This window comes from Spodoptera frugiperda, chromosome 7 (assembly GCF_023101765.2).
Source record: "Spodoptera frugiperda isolate SF20-4 chromosome 7, AGI-APGP_CSIRO_Sfru_2.0, whole genome shotgun sequence".
NCBI lineage: Eukaryota > Metazoa > Arthropoda > Insecta > Lepidoptera > Noctuidae > Spodoptera > Spodoptera frugiperda.
Window position 1 is genome coordinate 10,864,530 of NC_064218.1, and position 20,158 is coordinate 10,884,687.

At 34.4% G+C, this 20,158-nt stretch overlaps 1 protein-coding gene across 1 annotated transcript; it reads left to right on the forward strand.

The window, feature by feature from the left end:
• The first annotated feature begins 1,185 nt into the window (after positions 1-1,185).
• On the forward strand, positions 1,186-20,029 carry LOC118266467 (nose resistant to fluoxetine protein 6). Its single transcript, XM_050695199.1, has 13 exons — positions 1,186-1,354; positions 2,093-2,232; positions 2,691-2,994; positions 3,309-3,423; positions 3,560-3,644; positions 4,189-4,355; positions 4,983-5,061; positions 6,933-7,033; positions 17,698-17,871; positions 18,173-18,323; positions 18,596-18,779; positions 19,165-19,307; positions 19,706-20,029. The coding sequence occupies exons 1-13, from the start codon at positions 1,276-1,278 to the stop codon at positions 19,844-19,846; spliced, it is 1,863 nt and encodes a 620-aa protein (XP_050551156.1). The 5' UTR covers positions 1,186-1,275; the 3' UTR covers positions 19,847-20,029.
• The last annotated feature ends 129 nt before the right edge of the window (positions 20,030-20,158 follow it).

The following is a 20,158-nucleotide window of genomic DNA, read 5'->3' on the forward strand; positions in this document are numbered from 1 at the left end:
ACGTAAATATGAAAATTATGGTAACAATTTACATTAAAAAAATGTTGGTGGACTTGCATCTTGGACTAAATTCGTTCAGAGCGCCATCTAATGAGGAAAGCTTAAAGTTATGTGAGGTTATGTATATTATATACAGTAACTAGTTTTTTATATGTTTATAGTTTGATCCACTTCGAATTTATTTACATAGATGGCGTTAGTTGTGCTAATAAAATCATTAACTTGAATTTAAATTCTTTATTTATTTGAATTTAATTTCTTCTAAATTTAAATGTTTCAAAACAGGTTAGTTAAAACTCGTTATAAAAAGTTAATCATGCAGTTTCCAATTCTTTGGAAGTAAATAAAATATTAGGATTCCAGCTGCGGACTGCCCTGCCGTTTTTAATCATTAAGAGTCTGACACTCCCTTTTATATATATGGTATAACCGTCTAATATTACAGACGGGCACTTTCTTTTATAATGCTTTTTATATAGATGTACTAGCTGTTGCCCGCATTGTTCATCTGCGTAGACCCAAGTTCTGACTTTTCTAAAATAAAAGTGTAGCCTATGTACGTAGTAGTATGTTACGTGTATGTAGTAACTTACTTCTTAGTACAATACAGCTACCTGCTAATGAAAGCCACGTCAAAATCAGTTCAATCATTCAAAAGCCGGACGGTACAGACAGACAAACATAGTATACAATGTGATTTGGGTGTACGTATCTTAAAGTATATTCATATGTATGACGTAAAAAGCGGTTATTTGAATATTACAAATATACACTCTACTCTTATTTATTAGTCTAAACTAGGAAAGAAAGAAAGCAAAGTCATGTATTTGGTACAACATCAGTATACGCGAAATAAAATAAGAAAAAGAACAATAAAAATAAATGTATGAATGAATACACAAAAGTTTTAAAAACAAATGCAATCAAAATTATTATTTTGTGTCCGACGACTGCAGCAAAAAACGTCCAGTACCCTTAGTATGACTTTGGTTAACGTTTAAAGTAATTGAAACGAGAGCACATTCGGCGCCCTGATTGACCGGCTTGAATAAACCAACCAATCAGAGCGCCGAATGCGCGCTCATTTCGATTACTTTAAACTTAAAGCTTACTCGTATTAAGATTACTGTTCACATCCAGTCCAGTGGCATGATGTATAATTATACCTATATACTTTATAAACAAGTATTGGAGAAGTATATTTTATATTTAGTTGTCAATTTGCCGTCAAGTTGTAACGTTCGTGTTGTGATATTAATTAATTAGACATAAGTAATGGATACGCATTTAAAAATATTATCTTTGTTGTTTCTTTGGTGTCATAGTTCTTCTGCCGAAGTATATTCTCTCAATGGTACGTATGTGTTGATTTTTAAATTAAAAAAATATATATTATTAAGTTTTTTGTGTATATCGTTCCATTTTTGATGTGGGTTCACCATCAGTCCTGTAGATGTCCACAACTGAACAAAGATTACGTGCACTCTGCATCACTCGTAAAATCAAAGTCAAGGTCAAATCATTTATTCCAGTTAAACCATAAATAGGTAGTTTTTAAATATTAACAAATAATTAAATAAATGATAGTCTGTCAGTGTATAGCTTTAAATGGAGAAGAGAAGAAAAATACATAACTTCGATAATATAGTGAAAGGAGGAGAAACTTAAATAACAAGTAAATCTTGAAAATTTCTCTAAATAAATAAAATGAATAAATAAGTCAAGTAAATGAAATTTCTTATGGAAAATGTTATAAACTAGCTTCTGCCCTGTCTGTATACCAAATTTTATCAAAATCCGTTTAGTAGTTTCCATGTGATTGGCGAACAAAAGGCCAAACAAACAAACTTTCGACATTAACGATGTAACAAACTTTTAACACTAATGTGTGAAATATCACTAATTAGTGATAATATTGTAAATGTGACATACACTATATCACTCTATCACCAGTGTGATGAAGTATAATACAATAAATAATGGATAAATATTAATTTGTTCAAGATTTCACGAATTTATGTTATTAACGAATTGAATAGATATTTCCTTAGCATAATCGTCACCGCTATAGTATTTGCTTACGTTTTTGCAGAATCAGAGTATGCTTTGATGCCCCCTGTGTTACACCTGGACAGCTACGAGGATTGCATACAAGATGCTGACTGGCTGTACTGCAAGGCTGAGTTCGCACTCGTCTCGGATGAGCCAAGTCCACGGTTGGCCATGATACAGGTACAATAGCTATACATTTGGTTTCGACTGCACGGTGGGCGCGGTGTCTGGTCAACTGGCTGCCGTGCAACGTGTAGCGTGTTCGATTCACGCATCGAGCAATTCTTTGTATGACCCACAAATTGTTGTTTCGGGTTTGGGTGTCATGTGAAAGTGAGCTTTTATGTTTGTTAACGTTGCTGCGTTTTTTTTTAAATAAACGTAATAATTTGATATGACATTACCCTAGTTATGCTTACCGTGGAATATTTTAATAGTATCTCGAGCTACTTGTCTGTTTCTTAATTGGATATTCAAGTTATAAATTTAACTTTGCATATAAAAACTGGTTTATTTTCAACCTGTTATTACACAACGATACATAATCATATCCTGCATAAAAAAAAACAGATTCAGATCATTTTTAACTTTTTTAAACCAATGCAAATTATACATTTAATTATTCTTCTCTTCTACAGAAATATTCCGCACACAGACCAACACACTACAACCACACATTATTACGACATGGGATTTGTGTCACTCAAACATGTAAAAAATTCTACGAAGAAAAAAGGGACCTAAGATCGGCCCTTGAGGCATGCCTCAATGAATCCCTTTATAACAAGTATCAATTAAAAACTATTATATTAGATGGATATGAATGTTCGAAAAATGATATGAGAATGGAATATGATAATGTAGATTTGTATGTAGGCTTGTTTTGTTTGGCAGTATTGGTTTTAAACTTAGTCGCTAACTTTGGCGGAATAGCGGATGATGGTAAGTCATGTTTTAATTAATCTTCTTCATATTTTTATACTAAATTAATTAAAAATCACGGTTTACTCAGTAACAGGCGCAGTAGGCTGCGCGTTGTCGCACGTCTGCGCACGCTGCTCATGATGAAGAGTCCCTCTGTGACTCGAAACTAGTAGAGCTTTTCTCCATTAATTCATGTGATTAAACCGTGTCTATTAGTTAATTTTCTTCATATTAAAAATACTTTTCATTTGTTAATTAAAGTTCTGAATTGATTGCATTCAGTCATTCCCTTTTTCCAGTTTGAAGTAATATAAGTACTACAAAATTTTTAGATTCTTCGTTCCTTAGCTGTTTCTCAATATCCCGGAATTGGAAGAAGTTAATAAAACCATCAAATGTCACTGGAGATCCTCGTTTCCAAGTTCTACAAGGAATTCATGGATTCAGGTAAAGTACAATATATGTATAATTAGTTTTATTTATTAAAAAAAGTAAAAGGCTATGCTATATCACATATTACAACTTCAGGTATTAAATCATATAGACTGCACTGCATATAAGTTATTTAAATATTTATTTCCAGATCCATGACTATGTATCTCGTTATCGCAGCCCATGTAGGCGTGACCACCTTGAGTTCACCATCCAATACCGCTTACGTGGAAGAAGTAAGTACAACATTGTAATATCTACTTCATACTCCCTATTTTATGTGTTGACCCATTGTGTGTGAAAACACATAAAATATAGAACTTTATGTGTTGTGTATTTTTTTCTAACTATGGTATTCTCATCATTAGTGGCCTATTTTAAAAAGCTTTAAAACTCTACTCTACTCTAACTATTTCCACATACAACTACTGTTCCAAAAATCTGCCTGCAAGTTTGGTGCGTTGGCTGGGCAACCGGCTACCGCGCAACAAGTAACAGATACGATTCCGGAGCAACTCTTTGTGTGACCCACAAATTGTTGTTTCGCGTCTGGGTGTCATGTGTTTGTGAAGTTGTATGTTTACACTACAAAGGAGATATTTTTTTAAATAAAAAATAAAATAAAATTGCGTATCCAACACATCTTTAAGTTCAATAAATAAAAGGTTGATTCCAAAACATAGAACGTTTTAAAATCAATTGGTTTATTTAATCGCATATCGGACACGTTAGCAGAAGATTTGTCTACAAAAAATGTTAAAAATGGCATTATGGTTGCAGATGTACTTCTACGGACTGAACCAAATTCTTCTGAACGCGACAGTCGTAATCCAGACGTTCCTAGTAATTTCTTCATTTCTCCTGGTATTTATCTGGTTGATATACTCCGAGAAACACGAACCTTCGTGGAAGATGGTCCCCATACAGTTCATTGTGAGATGGGTAAGGTACGTAATCAAAGCTTCAGGTAAACGAAGGTCTTTTTGAGGGAAGAAAATAATTTAATGACTTCTATTGCCATGTGTGCGGCGGGAGGGAGTGTCAGACTCTTACTGACTAAAGCTCCGGTTACCCGGTTCTTCCAATGGAGGTCTGAAGGTATATTCTCCAGTGTAGTTGATTATGATTTAATATTTTTAAGAGTTCAGAGGTATATCATTGTATTTTTTAGTTTTTGTAATTTTTTGCATGATGCGGCCTCCTATAATTAAGGACGCACATGGTTTTAATATTGATTGTATTGTTATTCGTGTTTTCAATGTGTATTCCTTGTTGGAGACCCTTATTAAGTAAATAAATATCCAGCAATAGACATATACGGGCTGAAAGTAATAATTTTGATGTTCAATATACAATGTATAGAAACAGCCACCGCAGTTAAGCTGTAAAGACAATTTTCTTTAAAAAAATATATTTTTTCCATAAACTTGAGAATTATTACTAAAACTCCCAGTACCCGTGTACCTGGACCCAAATGCTGTCAGAAGTCATTATACCACGCGGGCGAAGTCGCGGGCAATAACTAGTGTCTAATATATCTGTTATATCCTAATGTCTATATGTTATCTATGCAGATTGACTCCGTCGTACGCCATCGTGTTGGCCTTGACAGCGACTAAGTTTGGAAGGATGGCATCGCAGCCTAACTGGAATGTAAGCTATATACACATTTACCTTTTACTCAGATGAATAACATAAAATCTTGACTATTGTCCTAAGAGGAGAAGTTTTTACTAAAATAGACAAGCCCTGCTGTATTCAAGTCCGTGACCTGTCTAACCGCAAAAGCAGCTGAACTCAATCTCCCTGAAATGTGTATCTAATACAGTCAATAAATACAGTCTCGTTAATAAATTCCCACATTTGGAGCGAGGCCATCGAGAAGCACGGGGAGGCAATAGCGGTCTCTCTCGATATATCGAAGGCCTTTGACAGGGTTTGGCACGACAGCCTTATCGGCAATCTTCCTGCATATGGACTTCCCGCTGATCTGTGCAAATGGATTGCAGACTTCCTGAGGGATCGGTCAATTCGAGTAGTCATCGATGGCTGCTCGTCTCACCAATTTGGCATCAACGCCGGAGTCCCTCAGGGGTCAGTACTTTCAGCAACGCTCTTTTTGCTGCACATCAACGACCTGCTTAAGCCCGGTATCTTTGGGTATGCAGATGACAGCACAGTTGTTGAAAGGTATGTGTCCGATGCGCGGACTAGCGGAACACAGATCCGGTCTCTAAGAGAATCCATGGTCGAACGGTTGAACTCGTCCTTGAAGGCGGTCTCCGATTGGGGTGACGCCAACTTGGTCAAGTTCAACGCTACCAAAACCCAGGCGTGTCTATTCTCTGCCAAACGGAGTCAATTTCCGCTGGCTCCGACTTTCCGAAATGTGTCCGTTCCGGTAGCGGATCATCTTGAGCTTCTGGGCGTAACTCTATCGCCAACGCTTAACTTCGGGTCTTATATAGAGTCGAAGGCGCATCTGGCTGGTAGGAAGTTGGGTATCCTCTCGAAGGTGAAACGGTACTTCACACCGAAACAACTGCTGAGCCTGTACCAAGCGCAGGTTCGGTCATGTATGGAGTACTGTTCTCACCTTTGGGACGGCTCGGCCAAATACCAACTGGATGCGCTCGAATACATTGAAAGGCGTGCCAAGAAGCTCATCAATGATGATGCGCTTGTGGAGGCCCGGCTTCAAAGCCTTGAACACAGGCACAAGGTCGCAAGCCTTTCCGTTTTTTACCGGATACATTTCGGAGAGTGTGCGGGGGAATTGCACAACTTGATTCCCCCTAGTCCTTTTCATCATCGAACCACAAGACAATCGGCGAGGCGTCACCGCTTCATGGTAGATATCCCACCCACTCGCACGAAGCGCTTCGCTTCAAACTTCCTTGTGCGAACTGCTAGGGAGTGGAACTCCTTGCCGGAGTCTGTGTTTCCTGATGGGTATAACTTGGGTGTCTTCAAGGCCCGAGTGAATAGGTTGCTCATGGGCAGACGTGCTCTACCGTAGGCCGCATCATCACTTACCATCAGGTGAGATAGCGGCCAAACGTCGACCCATTAAATGTAAAAAAAAAAAAAAAACTTTGGCCGTTCAAGACAACGTCATAATCATTACATTACACGTTTGGCAAGCTAAATTGAGAACCTACATTTGGTTTTTTCGCGCTAAGTTATTAATAGTGAACCAGTTATGAACTTGAATAATAGAGCTGTTTACGCCGTCAAAATTAATTGCACTGCGCGTCGATTTACTCTAAAAATTAACGAAAATTTGAAAACAGTATTTTTGGTTTAATGCCCATGCACACCTACAAGACCAAAAGAATTACAAGTGCATTGTTGGCCTGTGTTAGTTGCGGAGCATTGAGGCTTCGGAAACCTCACTCAATCAGCGGTTCACGCCAGTTTTCTAAGAGGCTGTGGTATCATTCCAGTCGAGTCGGTCCATCCATCCATCCATGCCGAAGCATGACTCAAAAGTCCTGATTAAGTTAATATGTGTCTGCTGACAGATCGTAGGCACCGAGATAGCAGATTGTCGGCGCGACTGGTGGAAGCACCTCCTGTACATCAACAACTACTTCGACGACTCCGAGTGTATGTTCCACACTTGGTATGTATTTACAAATGTTTAGATAATGTGTATCTTTGTTTATTTAAGCCTTAAACTGCCAGCAGAAAGGTTGTTGAAGGCTAATCCTCCCTAACGTACGTCACCGGTGAACTACGTGGCAGTTAACGTGTTAATCAAAGCTCAGTACATATAAAATGACTGATGTTGAGGCCTTCGGTTTATAGTTAAAACTTTTGCTCATATAAGGTATTCTAAAATTATCTACCACGGTTTTAATGTGTTATGTTTAAAGACAATAATCTACGTATGAGTTTGCTATGAAAGAGCTATCTCTTTCACTGTCAATTGCGTATTTGTGAACCACTTTATGGTAGAGTCAATGTTTACTTAACTTCTTTATGTTCTCAAATTGAATTAATTTTCCTATAGTAATATTTGTAATCTATATATGTGTAAAGTAAAATACTATACTATTTTCTTTAATTTTTAGTTTGAATGAAACCTATTTTATTTTATTTTATGAAACTATTTTGTTTGTGGTAAATGTGACATTGGGTGTCAAAATTATTTTTCTACTAGCTGACCCAGCGAACTTCGTACCGCCTTCGCGTAGCAATGATGCTCTACCTTATTTTGTATAGCTGAGCTATCTTAGGTATGAGTCCCTATTCAATTTGAACAGGAATCTATAATATCCTCCATATAAAAATGAATTCATAATTTCCTGATCTCACTATACCTGAAAAGGACTTTACTAATGTAATAGAAAACAAAATATATTTTCATAATAGTGTTTATTCCATAGGATTCAATAATTTCAATACTATTTTTACAAATCGCTATTGAAGAACTTGGCATTTTTAAGTAAACACTGAGTTAAATACCACGCGCGCTCTTTATCAATTGTTGGCACATTAAAATGTCCAGCATTTTGTCCTGCAGGCGCCTTATCGGCTCTGATGACAATTTTGTGATTATCTGATGGTATGCGGTCTAATGCATTTGTGAATAATGCAACTAATTCATTGTGTTGATGTGATGGAAAAATGTTTGAAGTTGTTCATCACAATGGATCTTTTTACTGAGTTGTTGTGTGCGCAATGCTGATCGACTTCTCTTGCTGAATTGTCCATAAAATATATTTGCAAAAATGTATAGTCTTCAACAGGCACTGGCAATAAGGAACCTGTTTGATGATATATTTGAATCCCTGAATCTGCAAGAATATAAATATGTATACAGGTAATTGTATAGCAAATTGTACCACCATGTGGCTCGCAAAATACTGCCACAATACTTTACATCATTTCAAATTAAAACTACTTTAAACCTCGACATTAAACAGCCATCCACGGCAGCTTTAGGCAGTAGGCTTTACCAAGAACACCTTGCTCATGCCACTATAAAATACAACATGTTATAAAATGGTGCTGATTAAGTCTTCGGATTAAAGACTATTATTATGTATTTGACTTATTGTTTACAAAATAAACACATCACTGACTCGACATATTTTGCACCAACTACATGGTTTTAAAACTAAAAAAAAACGTTTGCCATTATACTTACTAAAAGTAGGCATAAAATTGTCTCGTATAACTTTTGTTGCCCCAAATGATGTCATTTGAAAGCAATTATTGTACTGCTAGATATGAGTCAAAAAATTAACCAATGAATGTAGTGGCTCTGGTGGCGGTACCAATGGCGTCAATTTGACTTGGCCGCTGGCGCAACACAATCCAGAGGCTTCATTTTTTAATTTCAATCCCAATGTGGACACACAATGTTCATTAGTCCAATAGCAACAATTTGCTCTGAACTGTAATCAATTGCCACATTATAACTGAATGCAGATGCAGAAACACAACATTTCTATCTTGATATCGATTCAGTTCAAGTTCATTTCGCGCTTCGCGATGCTCATCAGTTTGATTTGCTCTTATATTTCTTTGACTTGCCGTATTTCGAGTTCTGCGGCCTAAGCTTGTACGTCTGGTTGGTAGCATTGTTAAAAACGAAATGCCAACTGAAAATAAAAAGCTCTCATACATTTTCTGCATAACCATATATACCAAATTGTAGTATTGTGTGTCACCAAAAGTTACTAAAAATCAATATGAAGATGTAAACTTACCTTGATTAACAAACACTTATTAGCAAGTAAAAATCTTCTTAGTCTTTAAAACTCGAAAAAATATTAAAATAATCTTTCAGAAATATTGAAAAATATACATTTAATTTTGCATATTTTAAAAAACGCGCAATACGAATGTCAATGTCATTCACACCAATAGACTATATTGAAAGAGCATCGTTTGTTCGAAAACGTGAATAGAAACTTTAATTTACACAAAATAAATTTCTGAACACACGCGTAACTGTTGATAATTTGTCATTATTTCTGAACGCACGCATAAATATCAACATTTTCAATAGATTTAAAAAAAACAGACAATTGTTTATTCACCCTTTTCAAATAGTTTATACATAAATGTCAATCATTATTTACAGTATTTGACAGGATGGACAACAAATATTTGACATGAATGTTTATTGAAAACATCTAGCTTTTGCCCGCGACTTCGTCCGCGTAGTGGTGTTAGTGGTCAAAATGCTGCCGTATGTCATCTAAAATCTGAATTACTTGAAAATATGTTACTGTTAGCATTTTTAAAGATATGTATTCCATAGAAACCACGACCGCCGATTCATCATTTTATAATCATGATGAAAAGTAGCCAAGGTTGTCTATATTATTATCCTTTAATTTACTATATATTGCCTATCAATAAAAAAATACATTGTTTCGTTGTTATATTCCATAAAAACATTCGTGCAAGCGTAACCTCAACACAAACAGGGTTACTTTCGCATTCATAACATTAGTATGGTAGTAGGGATATTGGCAATTTAAATAAGTATATGTGTATTTAAATAAGAATCGAACGCAAGTGAAGCCACAGGCAACGTATTAACGAAAATGACGAATTTTCAAGCAAACATTAATCTCCTCTATCAACCTTCTACCCTTTTTATTAAAAAGTAGCCCATGTTCTTTCTCTCCTTATTAAGTGTCTAAGTACAAAATTTCACTGTTACAGCTTTAAAAATGACGAATTTCCATATGACCATTCATCCCCTATTTTTACCCACTCTCCCCTATTTTTTTTGCAATAAAAAGTAGCCTATGTTCTTTCGTTTATCTTTAAGTGTCTAAATACAAAGTTTCACTGTTACAGCTTTTAAAATGACGAATTTACATATGAACAGTCATCCCCTCTTTTTACCCATTCTCTCCTATTTTTTTGCAATAAAAAGTAGCCCATGTTCTTTCGCTCCTCATTAAGTATCTAAATACAAAGTTTTACTGTTACAGCTTTTAAAATGACGAATTTCCATATGACCATTTATCCCCTATTTTTACCCATTCTCCGCTATTTTTTTTGCAATAAAAAGTATCAAGTAAGGTCTATTCTATCTCAGTACCAAATTTCATCAAAATCGGTTCACTGGTTAGCGTGAAGCGTGAAAGCCTAAGCGTGAAAGCGTAATTACAGACAGACAGAGTTACTTTCGCATTTATAATATTAGTAGGGATTCTGTGTTCCAAGTCTCTAACGCACACTTATCCAATAGCATTTGTTTTTTAATATCCAATAGCAATATGAACTTTATCCAATAGCAATAAAGCTCAAATTGACTCTACGTATTAGTTAGAAAACGTTTGTATGGGATAAAGAAAAGGGCTGTTTTTAGGGCTTTTCCGTCAATTATTTGATATTTTCTCGCCGTAAAAACCATCCTTGAACTTCGACGATTATTACAAAAAAATAATTGGCCAAATTGGTCCACGCGTTCTCGAGTTATGCGCTTACCAACGATTTTAGCGATTCATTTTTATATATAAGATTAAAGAAAAGATAATGGCAAACGTTTTTTTTTAGTTTTAAAACCATGTAGCTGGTGCAAAATATGTCGAGTCAGTGATGTGTTTATTTTGTAAACAATAAGTTAAATACATAACAATAGTCTATAATCCGGAGACTTAATCAACAACATTTTATAACATGTTGTATTTTGTAGTGGCATGAGCAAGATGTTCTTGGTAAAGCCTACCTAAAGCTGCCGTGGAAGGCTGTTTAATGTCAAGGTTAAAAGTAGTTTTAATTTCAAATGATGTAAAGTATTGTGGCAGTATTTTGCGAGCCACATGGTGGTACAATTTGCTATGCATTACCTGTATACATATTTATATTCTTGCAGATTCAGGGATTCAAATATATCATCAAACAGGTTCCTTATTGCCAGTGCCTATTGAAGAATTGTACATTTTTGCAAATATATTTTATGGAAAATTCAGCAAGAGAAGTCGATCAGCGTTGCGCACACAACAACTCAGTAGAAAGATCCATTGTGATGAACAACTTCAAACATGTTTCCATCAACAAAATTAATTAGTTGCATTATTCACAAATGCATTAGACCGCATGCCATCAGATAATCACAAAATTGTCATCAGAGCTGATAAGGACAACAGGACAACAACAGGACGACATAAGGACAACAGGACAACACAACAGGACAAAATGCTGGACATTTTAATTTACCAACAATTGATAAAGAGCGCGCGTGGTATTTAGCTCAATGTTTACTTAAAAATGCCAAATTCTTCAATAGCGATTTGTAAAAATATTAGTGAAATTATTGAATCCTATGGAATAATCACTATTATGAAAATATATTTTGTTTTTTTTTTTTAATTAGTAAAGTCCTTTTCAGGTATAGTGAGATCAGGAAATTATGGATTAATTTTTATATGGAGGATATTATAGTTTCCAGTTCAAATTGAATAGGGACTCATACATAGCTCAGCTATACAAAATAAAGTAGAGCATCATTGCTACGCGAAAGCGGTACGAAGTTCGCTGGGTCAGCTAGTTTTAGTTAAATATTTCTTTATTTAAAATGTAACTCACAATTGTGAAGAAAGAGATATCTAAGAATAAACTTTAATTGTCGTTTCTTCATTTACAGGTTGATTTTGATTTTGTTATGCACTTGTAAATGAATCAATGTAAGTTTTAAGATGTTATTTTTGTTATAAAATGTGTAAAAATAAAATTCTTCATTTACAGAGCAACGCAAGTTTATTCTTCAAACCTATAATTAGAGAATAATCTTATAAAACGACAATCTTGTTTATTGAAATACCTAAATAAATAAAGCAAAATATGGATCAGCTACGTTTCGAATTTGCTTTAATGCCAGCGAGTGATGGGAAATCAAATGTCTGTTGTGTAACCTCAATAACAACAAAAGATGAAAAAGTGTTTGTTATACCGGAAGAACTACAGTCTGTTAGTCTTCATAAAGAGTTAATAAAGACAGCTGCGTATAATAAAGTGAAAAATAGTTTAAAGAAAAGACATCAAACGAGAAAAGTTTGGATGACAATGTCAGATGAACTAAGAAAAGTATACATAGATGAAGATGGTAATTTACAATTTGGAGAGCAGTATCTAGAAGAAATTGAACAAAAGCAAACATCTGGAGGATTAGAAAAAAATACAGATTCATTGGAAAAATTATTTGCAAAATTGATTGAGAACACGCAAGATCAAAAAAACAGAATCTAAAATATATTGCAGAGAAGTTTGTGATTGAAAAATTTACAAGTAAAAATACAAACCCAAACCAATGGATTGATATTTTTGAAAAAGAATGTTTACGTTTTGACATTTTGGAAGATGAGAAAAAAATTGAAATACTAAGACTATTCATGGACAAAAGTTGTGTTGATTGGTACAGTTCTATGATTATAAAGTTAACACTAAACTCTGACTGGCAGATATGGAAAAATAAGTTCTGTGAATCATTTGCGAATCAAGGCTGGAACCAAGTGACTTATGCCCTTTTTTTTAAATACAAGGATGGTTCATTGGTGGACTATGCTATTAAAAAGGAAAAACTTATTCTGGACATGAGAAGATCAATAGATACAGGTACGCTGGTGGATTTAATTGCTGCAGGTTTACCTGGATTTGTGCGGGAGAAGATAAATAGAGAAGCAATGAAGGATACAGTAGACCTATTCAATGAAGTGAGAAAGTATGAACATTTGGTAAATAAAAATAGGAATGGGGTCTATAGAAAATTCGAAAATCAAAAGATAAATAACAAAATTGAGGAACGTACTCCATGCAAAACATGCGAAAAGCTTAATAAAGGTACTCGTTACCACCCCGAAGCTGCATGCTGGTTTAAGGTTAAAGATGACAATACATTTGATAGAAAATCTATAAGGCATGTGAATAATTCAGTGATTGAAGCAGAGTTAAATGAAAACGAACAAAAAAACTAATAGTAACACCATTAATAAGAGTCAAACTACTAATAAATGATAAATTGGAAATATATGGAGTATATGATTCAGGTTCGAATGTTTCTCTCATTAATTCCAAATTATTAAAATTAAAAACCAAGAAAAATAATGCAAATGAAGAAAATTTAGTTACAATTAATGGTGTGAAGAAGACCAGTGGTTTGACAAATCTAAAAATAAAAATTTTCGAAAAAGAAGAAAATGTAAATGTTTACGTCATTGATGAACCAAATTTCAAATATGATTTTTTAATAGGATTAGACATGATAAAGGCATACGAGTTGATACAAAATGAGGAGTTAAAAATAACTCAAAAACAATACTTACATCAAGAAAACATAAAACAAGAGGAAGAGATATACAAGAAAAAAAATGAAAGTAAAGAATATGTAAAGGAATATAAGATTAATTTTAATGAACATATTAAAGAAAAGGAATTTGAAATAAAAGTAAATCATTTAGAAGAAGATAAAAGGGAAAAAATTTATAAATTAATACAAAAATATAAATCGGTTTTTGCCAAGGATAAATACGATATAGGAACTGTGAATGGGTATGAAGCCAGAATAGACTTATTAGTAGATAAATACTGCTGTAAGAGGCCTTACAAATGCACTATAGAAGACAAAAAAGAAATAGAAAAACAAATAGCTAACCTACTAGACAATAAACTTATAGAAGAATCATACAGTCCATTTGCGGCACCGGTGACATTAGCCTTTAAAAGAGAAGAAAATAAGAAGTCAAGATTGTGTATTGACTTCAGAGAACTAAATAAAATAGTGGTACCTCAAGCCCAACCATTCCCTTTAATTGAAGATCTAATGGAAAAAACTAGAAATTGTATGTATTTTACAGCTTTAGACATAAATTCTGCATTTTGGGCTATTCCTTTACGAATTGAAGATAGAAGAAAGACAGGATTTATAACACAAGAAGGACATTTCCAATGGACTTGTTTGCCATTTGGATTGAAGACCTCACCAGCAATTTTTCAAAGAATACTCAGTAGTATACTAAGAAAATACAATCTTACAAGCTTTACAGTAAACTATATTGATGACATATTAGTTTTTTCTCGGAATTTTGAAGAACATGTAAACCATTTAGAACAACTGTTAGAAGCAATACAATTAGAAGGATTTAGATTGAAATTTACCAAATGCAATTTCGCATCAGACACCGTAAAATACTTGGGTCATATAATACAAAATAATACTGTAAAACCGATTAAGGATAATCTAATATCAATAAAGGATTTTCCAACTCCGAAGACTCAGAAAAATGTTAGACAATTTTTGGGAAAAATAAACTTCTACCACAAATATATACCAAATAGTGCAACTATACTAGATCCACTACATAATTTGTTAAGGAAAAATCAACAATTCATTTGGTCCCATGAATGTGAAAAAGCATTTAATACGATAAAGGCTTTACTTTGTTCACAACCAGTTTTAGAAATATACGATCCAAACTTGCCAATAAATATTTACACTGATGCATCAATAGAAGGAGTTGGAGCTATATTGAAACAGATACAACCTGATGGAAGAGAAAAACCAGTGGCATACTTTTCAAAGAAGTTAAATGGAACCCAAAAAAGAAAAAAGCCATTTACTTAGAGTGTTTGGCAATTAAAGAAGCAGTACGATACTGGCAATACTGGCTGATAGGTAAGTCATTTACAGTTTATTCAGACCACAAGCCACTGGAAAACATGAATTTGAAATCAAGGACCGACGAAGAATTAGGTGATTTGATGTATTACCTGTCACAATATGATTTTAATATTAAATATGCTCCGGGAAAAGACAATTTAGAAGCAGACTGTCTTAGTAGAAACCCTGTATTGGGATCAGATGAGAACAAAGATGAACAACTGAGGATTGTAAATGTAATTAACCTGCAGGATATTTTAATAGATCAAAATAAAAATGAAGAAATACAAAAGAATAAAGACAGAATGATAAAAAAACAAAATATATACTATAAAAAAGTCAGGAACAAGGAAAAAATAATGCTATCAGAGAAATTCAGCATAGAACTTATAAATAAAGTACATAAGAACCTTTGTCATATTGGAATCAAACAGATGCAGAAAACACTTAGTCCACTATACATAGCTAGAAATTTGACGGAAAATATCAAAAAAATAAGTAAGAATTGTGAGATTTGTATAAAAAATAAATCAAGAGGACAAGGGAAAATTGGATTTATGTCACACTTAGGTCCGGCCACGAAGCCATTTGAAATAGTCTCTATAGACACAATTGGAGGTTTTGGAGGATCAAGGTCTACAAAGAAATATTTACATCTACTGGTAGATCATTTTACAAGATACGCATTTGTCCTGACTTCAAAAACCCAAGGAGCAAATGATTTTATAAAACTGGTTACAAACATATCAGAAACAGATAATATCGGAATGATTCTCACCGATCAGTACCCTGGAATAAATTCAAAAGAATTTAAGAGATTCTTAGCGGAAAAACAGATTCCAATGATATTCACAGCAGTAAATGCGCCATTCTCCAATGGTCTTAATGAGAGGTTAAACCAAACATTGGTAAACAAAATTCGATGTAAAATTAATGAAGAGGAAAATACACGAGCTTGGACAAAAATAGCTCATGAATGTGTAGAAAAATATAATAAAACTATTCACTCAGTTACTGGTTTTTCACCAAGTTATCTTTTATATGGTACAGATGCTACGATTTTACCTAAAGAGTTGAAGGAAGAAAAAACACAACAAGACTGGATAAGAGATAGAACAACAGCTCTAGAAAATACAATAAAATCTCACAATTACAACAAAATATTATTTGATAAGAATAGAGAATACCATGAATTTAATGTTGGTGATATGGTGTATGTGGAAAATGGCAATAAGCTGAACAGAAAAAAATTAGATCATTTGAGAATTGGTCCTTTTCAGATTATAGAGAAAATATCCAAATCAATATATAGAATTGATACTGGGCACAAGAAAACTGAGTCAAATTTATTTCATGTCACGAAGCTTGTTCCAGTATCCGTATATTTATAGATTTTCTTTTCCACTTTTATAGATTTTCTTTTCCAAGGGGGGGAGATGTAAAGTAAAATACTATACTATTTTCTTTAATTTTTAGTTTGAATGAAACCTATTTTATTTTATTTTATGAAACTATTTTGTTTGTGGTAAATGTGACATTGGGTGTCAAAATTATTTTTCTATTAAAGAAAAGATGGATGTTATTTTAGTTAAATATTTCTTTATTTAAAATGTAACTCACAATTGTGAAGAAAGAGATATCTAAGAATAAACTTTAATTGTCGTTTCTTCATTTACAGGTTGATTTTGATTTTGTTATGCACTTGTAAATGAATCAATGTAAGTTTTAAGATGTTATTTTTGTTATAAAATGTGTAAAAATAAAATTCTTCATTTACAGAGCAACGCAAGTTTATTCTTCAAACCTATAATTAGAGAATAATCTTATATATGTATAATCTTCAAACACAACACTACCTCCGATTAAAGCCGTGGCAGATAATTTTAGATCACCTTAGAGACAAAAAGAGCCAACAGATATCAGCTAAACGAAATGTTGTCCTCAATAATTTTAAGATCGTCATCGTCTAATGACGTAAATTCAAACGTCCAAACTGCAATTCCAAAAATATCATAAGATAATACTATATAATAATATTGTCGCATGTCTATAAATATCATTATATATACCTAATATATTATTTTATTCTAGGATGTACTTTTGCGAGTTTAATATATTAATTAACAGCATTCCTATCTTACGTCAAACGCATGTTGGTACATGTATGCGATATGTTTCGTGCATTTAATTAATTCCTTTCTGTATAACATGAATATTAGATATCTGTTCCGTGCTTTCATTTTGTTTCTATAACTATCTTTAGTCGTCATCCTTATTTTCTACCAATTGAGCTGTATAACTTTCGTATTTATTAACCTTTTTGTATGTATTATGCTTGTGCTTATGAATAATAATCTATATACCTATATGTAAAAATAAATTACTGTTCGGTAGCCTCGCCAAAACTCGAAATCGGTTGGACCGATTTGGCTGTTTTTGGTTTTGAACTATTTATAGTATTTTGAAAGTCAAGGCAAGATTTAAAAGGCAGTACGAAGTTTTCCGGGTCAGTTAGTAAATACTAGTAAGAAAATAATCTGAATCTCTGCTGCCCAGTCAAATATGTCCAAAGGTCGCTGGCCGCAGGCTGGGTGGTGTTAGAAGTATTTTATTCGGTTATCACCACACATCTACCTTATTAGAAATACTTTACTCCCCAGGTACTTGGCAGCCGACACTCAGCTCTATATCATTGGCACCATCGCCTTCCTGATCTGCAGGAACATCCGCGTGAGGAGACTAGTCCTAGGCCTTCTCTTTACTGTCGGAGTGATCACTCCCATGCTGCACACCTACTTCCAAGGCCTGGACGGTGTCTTAGTCAATTCTCCTGAGTAAGTTGATTTCTCGAATAAGTAACTAATTTAAAATTTTGATTTGGAATATTCGAATTCTCTATTAAACATTTTGTGTTACATACTGCCGCACTCAGAGACATTTAATGATTACTTAAACTATTCCTTAGTAACGATTTTGTATCGAAAACAATTGCTAAGGACTAGGTTAAGTAACCATTGAGAAATCACTCTGAGTACGGCGGATAAACTTGAAGTAAAAACGTTTACTATAGCTAAGTTTTATTTTGAATAAATTAAAATAACTGAGTTTATAAGACATTTATTATCAAATTCCCAGGTTTGTGGTATCCTGGTTCAAGACTGACGCGACGTTCCACCACGTGTACAAGCGAGGACACACCAACCTCGCGAGCTACATCATCGGCATGGCGATGGGGTACCTGACTTACGACCTAACGAAGAATAAAGTGGATCCTAAGAGCTTAAAGGTTAACAACATCATCCAACAAACGATGTTTCACTTGATTCCCGGAACAGACATAGGACAGAGCCATATTTATCTTACCTTTTAAACCTTCCCTGGACTTGCGAGTTTTAGCGAGACTAATGAACGGCAATTGATTTATATAAATAGAGAAGAAGAAGATTATTTGAATGTAAATGAAAATAGATTTTGATGTAAATAGAGTTCTAAAAATAATCATTAGACTTATTATAGCTAACTGACAAATTTTACTGGACATAAAACTTCCATTTCCAGAAGTACCGCTACCTAATCTGGGCCGTGTTCCCACTGGGTCTCGCCTGTTGCTACTCCGGCACTATCTTCTACGACAGTCCTTCACCTCCAGTGTACGTCCACCTGCTGTACGCTGGCTTCATGAAGCCACTGTTCGGATTCTTCGTCGGTTGCATCTTGGTGTCATCAGTCCTTCGACTAGAAAGTATGTTTGTCATTTCGTCTTAAAATTTTTGAACCTTGAGATTTTCGCTTTTCGTCTTGAACTTTCGACTTGCGACTCGCGACTTTCGACTTGCGACTTGCAACTTGCGACTTGCGACTTGTGACTTGCGACTTGTGACTTGTGACATGCGACTTGCGACTTGTGATTTGCGACTTATCACTTGCGACTTGTGACTTGCGACTTGTGACTTGTGACATGCGACTTGCGACTTGCGACTTTCGACTTGCGACTTGTGACTTGCTACTTTCAACTTTCGAATTTAACCAGTGAAATATAGATCTACACAAATATATAATATATTTTTACTGTCTCATATACCGCCAGTCTAGAGGTTTAGACTGTATATATTTACTTCTGCCTGCAGATGTGTATAGATGCGTGATCGAGTGGAGTTTCTGGCGGATCCCGAGTCGGTTGTCGTACGGCGTGTACCTGCTGCATCTACTCTTCGTGAGGAAGTACGCGGTGACCCTCACAGCCACCCGCGTGGTCTCGGCTTGGACTCTTGTAAGTTTACAAAAACTGAGAATTAAAGCTATTTTTCTCTAACTTATTGTACACATGGCTGTGTGTGCGGAAATATCATACAAAGCGAGATCAATATAAACTGGTTTTTGTAGCTCGGTGTAACTGGTGTGAACAACATAATTATTACACACACTCCAATCAATCAAATTTTCAAATAATCTCCACCTTGTTGCTTTGCCATAAATCTTGATTAAATAAAAAAGCCAGTTTGCTCACGTAAATATTGAGAAAAGCTATATTAGTGACAAGACTTACAAGTCTCCGAGTTAAGACTCTCCTTCCTCATCTTACAAGGCATTTTTAATAAATTTAGTACCGTATGTCTCACGATAATCATAAATTTTGTTTGATTATTTTATATATTTTTCTACTTCCAGATTTACGATGTGAACTTCGTCGCAGCATGCACTATGGTAGCCGCCACAATCTTCTGGCTATTGGTGGAAGCTCCGGCCTCAAACCTCAGACAATACTTCTTCAAAAATGATCTAGTTAAAGAAAATAAGAAAGCTAAATAATTTACAAATTGTCATAACAACAGATTAATTTACAAACTGGATGAAAAATAATAATTTCACGAAAAATAACAAGAATTATGAAATTAATGTTATACATGATGAACATTAAGAACACGATAAAATTACACTTTTATATTCGTTAATGTAAATAGAATTTTAATAAACATTAAGTAAAACTTGAAACCTCAGTTTAATAATTAGCCAATTTACACGCCTATTAAGGAGTGTCAGACTCTTACTGACTAAAAACTACCCCGTTCCTACTCCTGCTTTTCGAGCCAGAGCCACGGTTACCCGTTAGGCAGTCCGCGG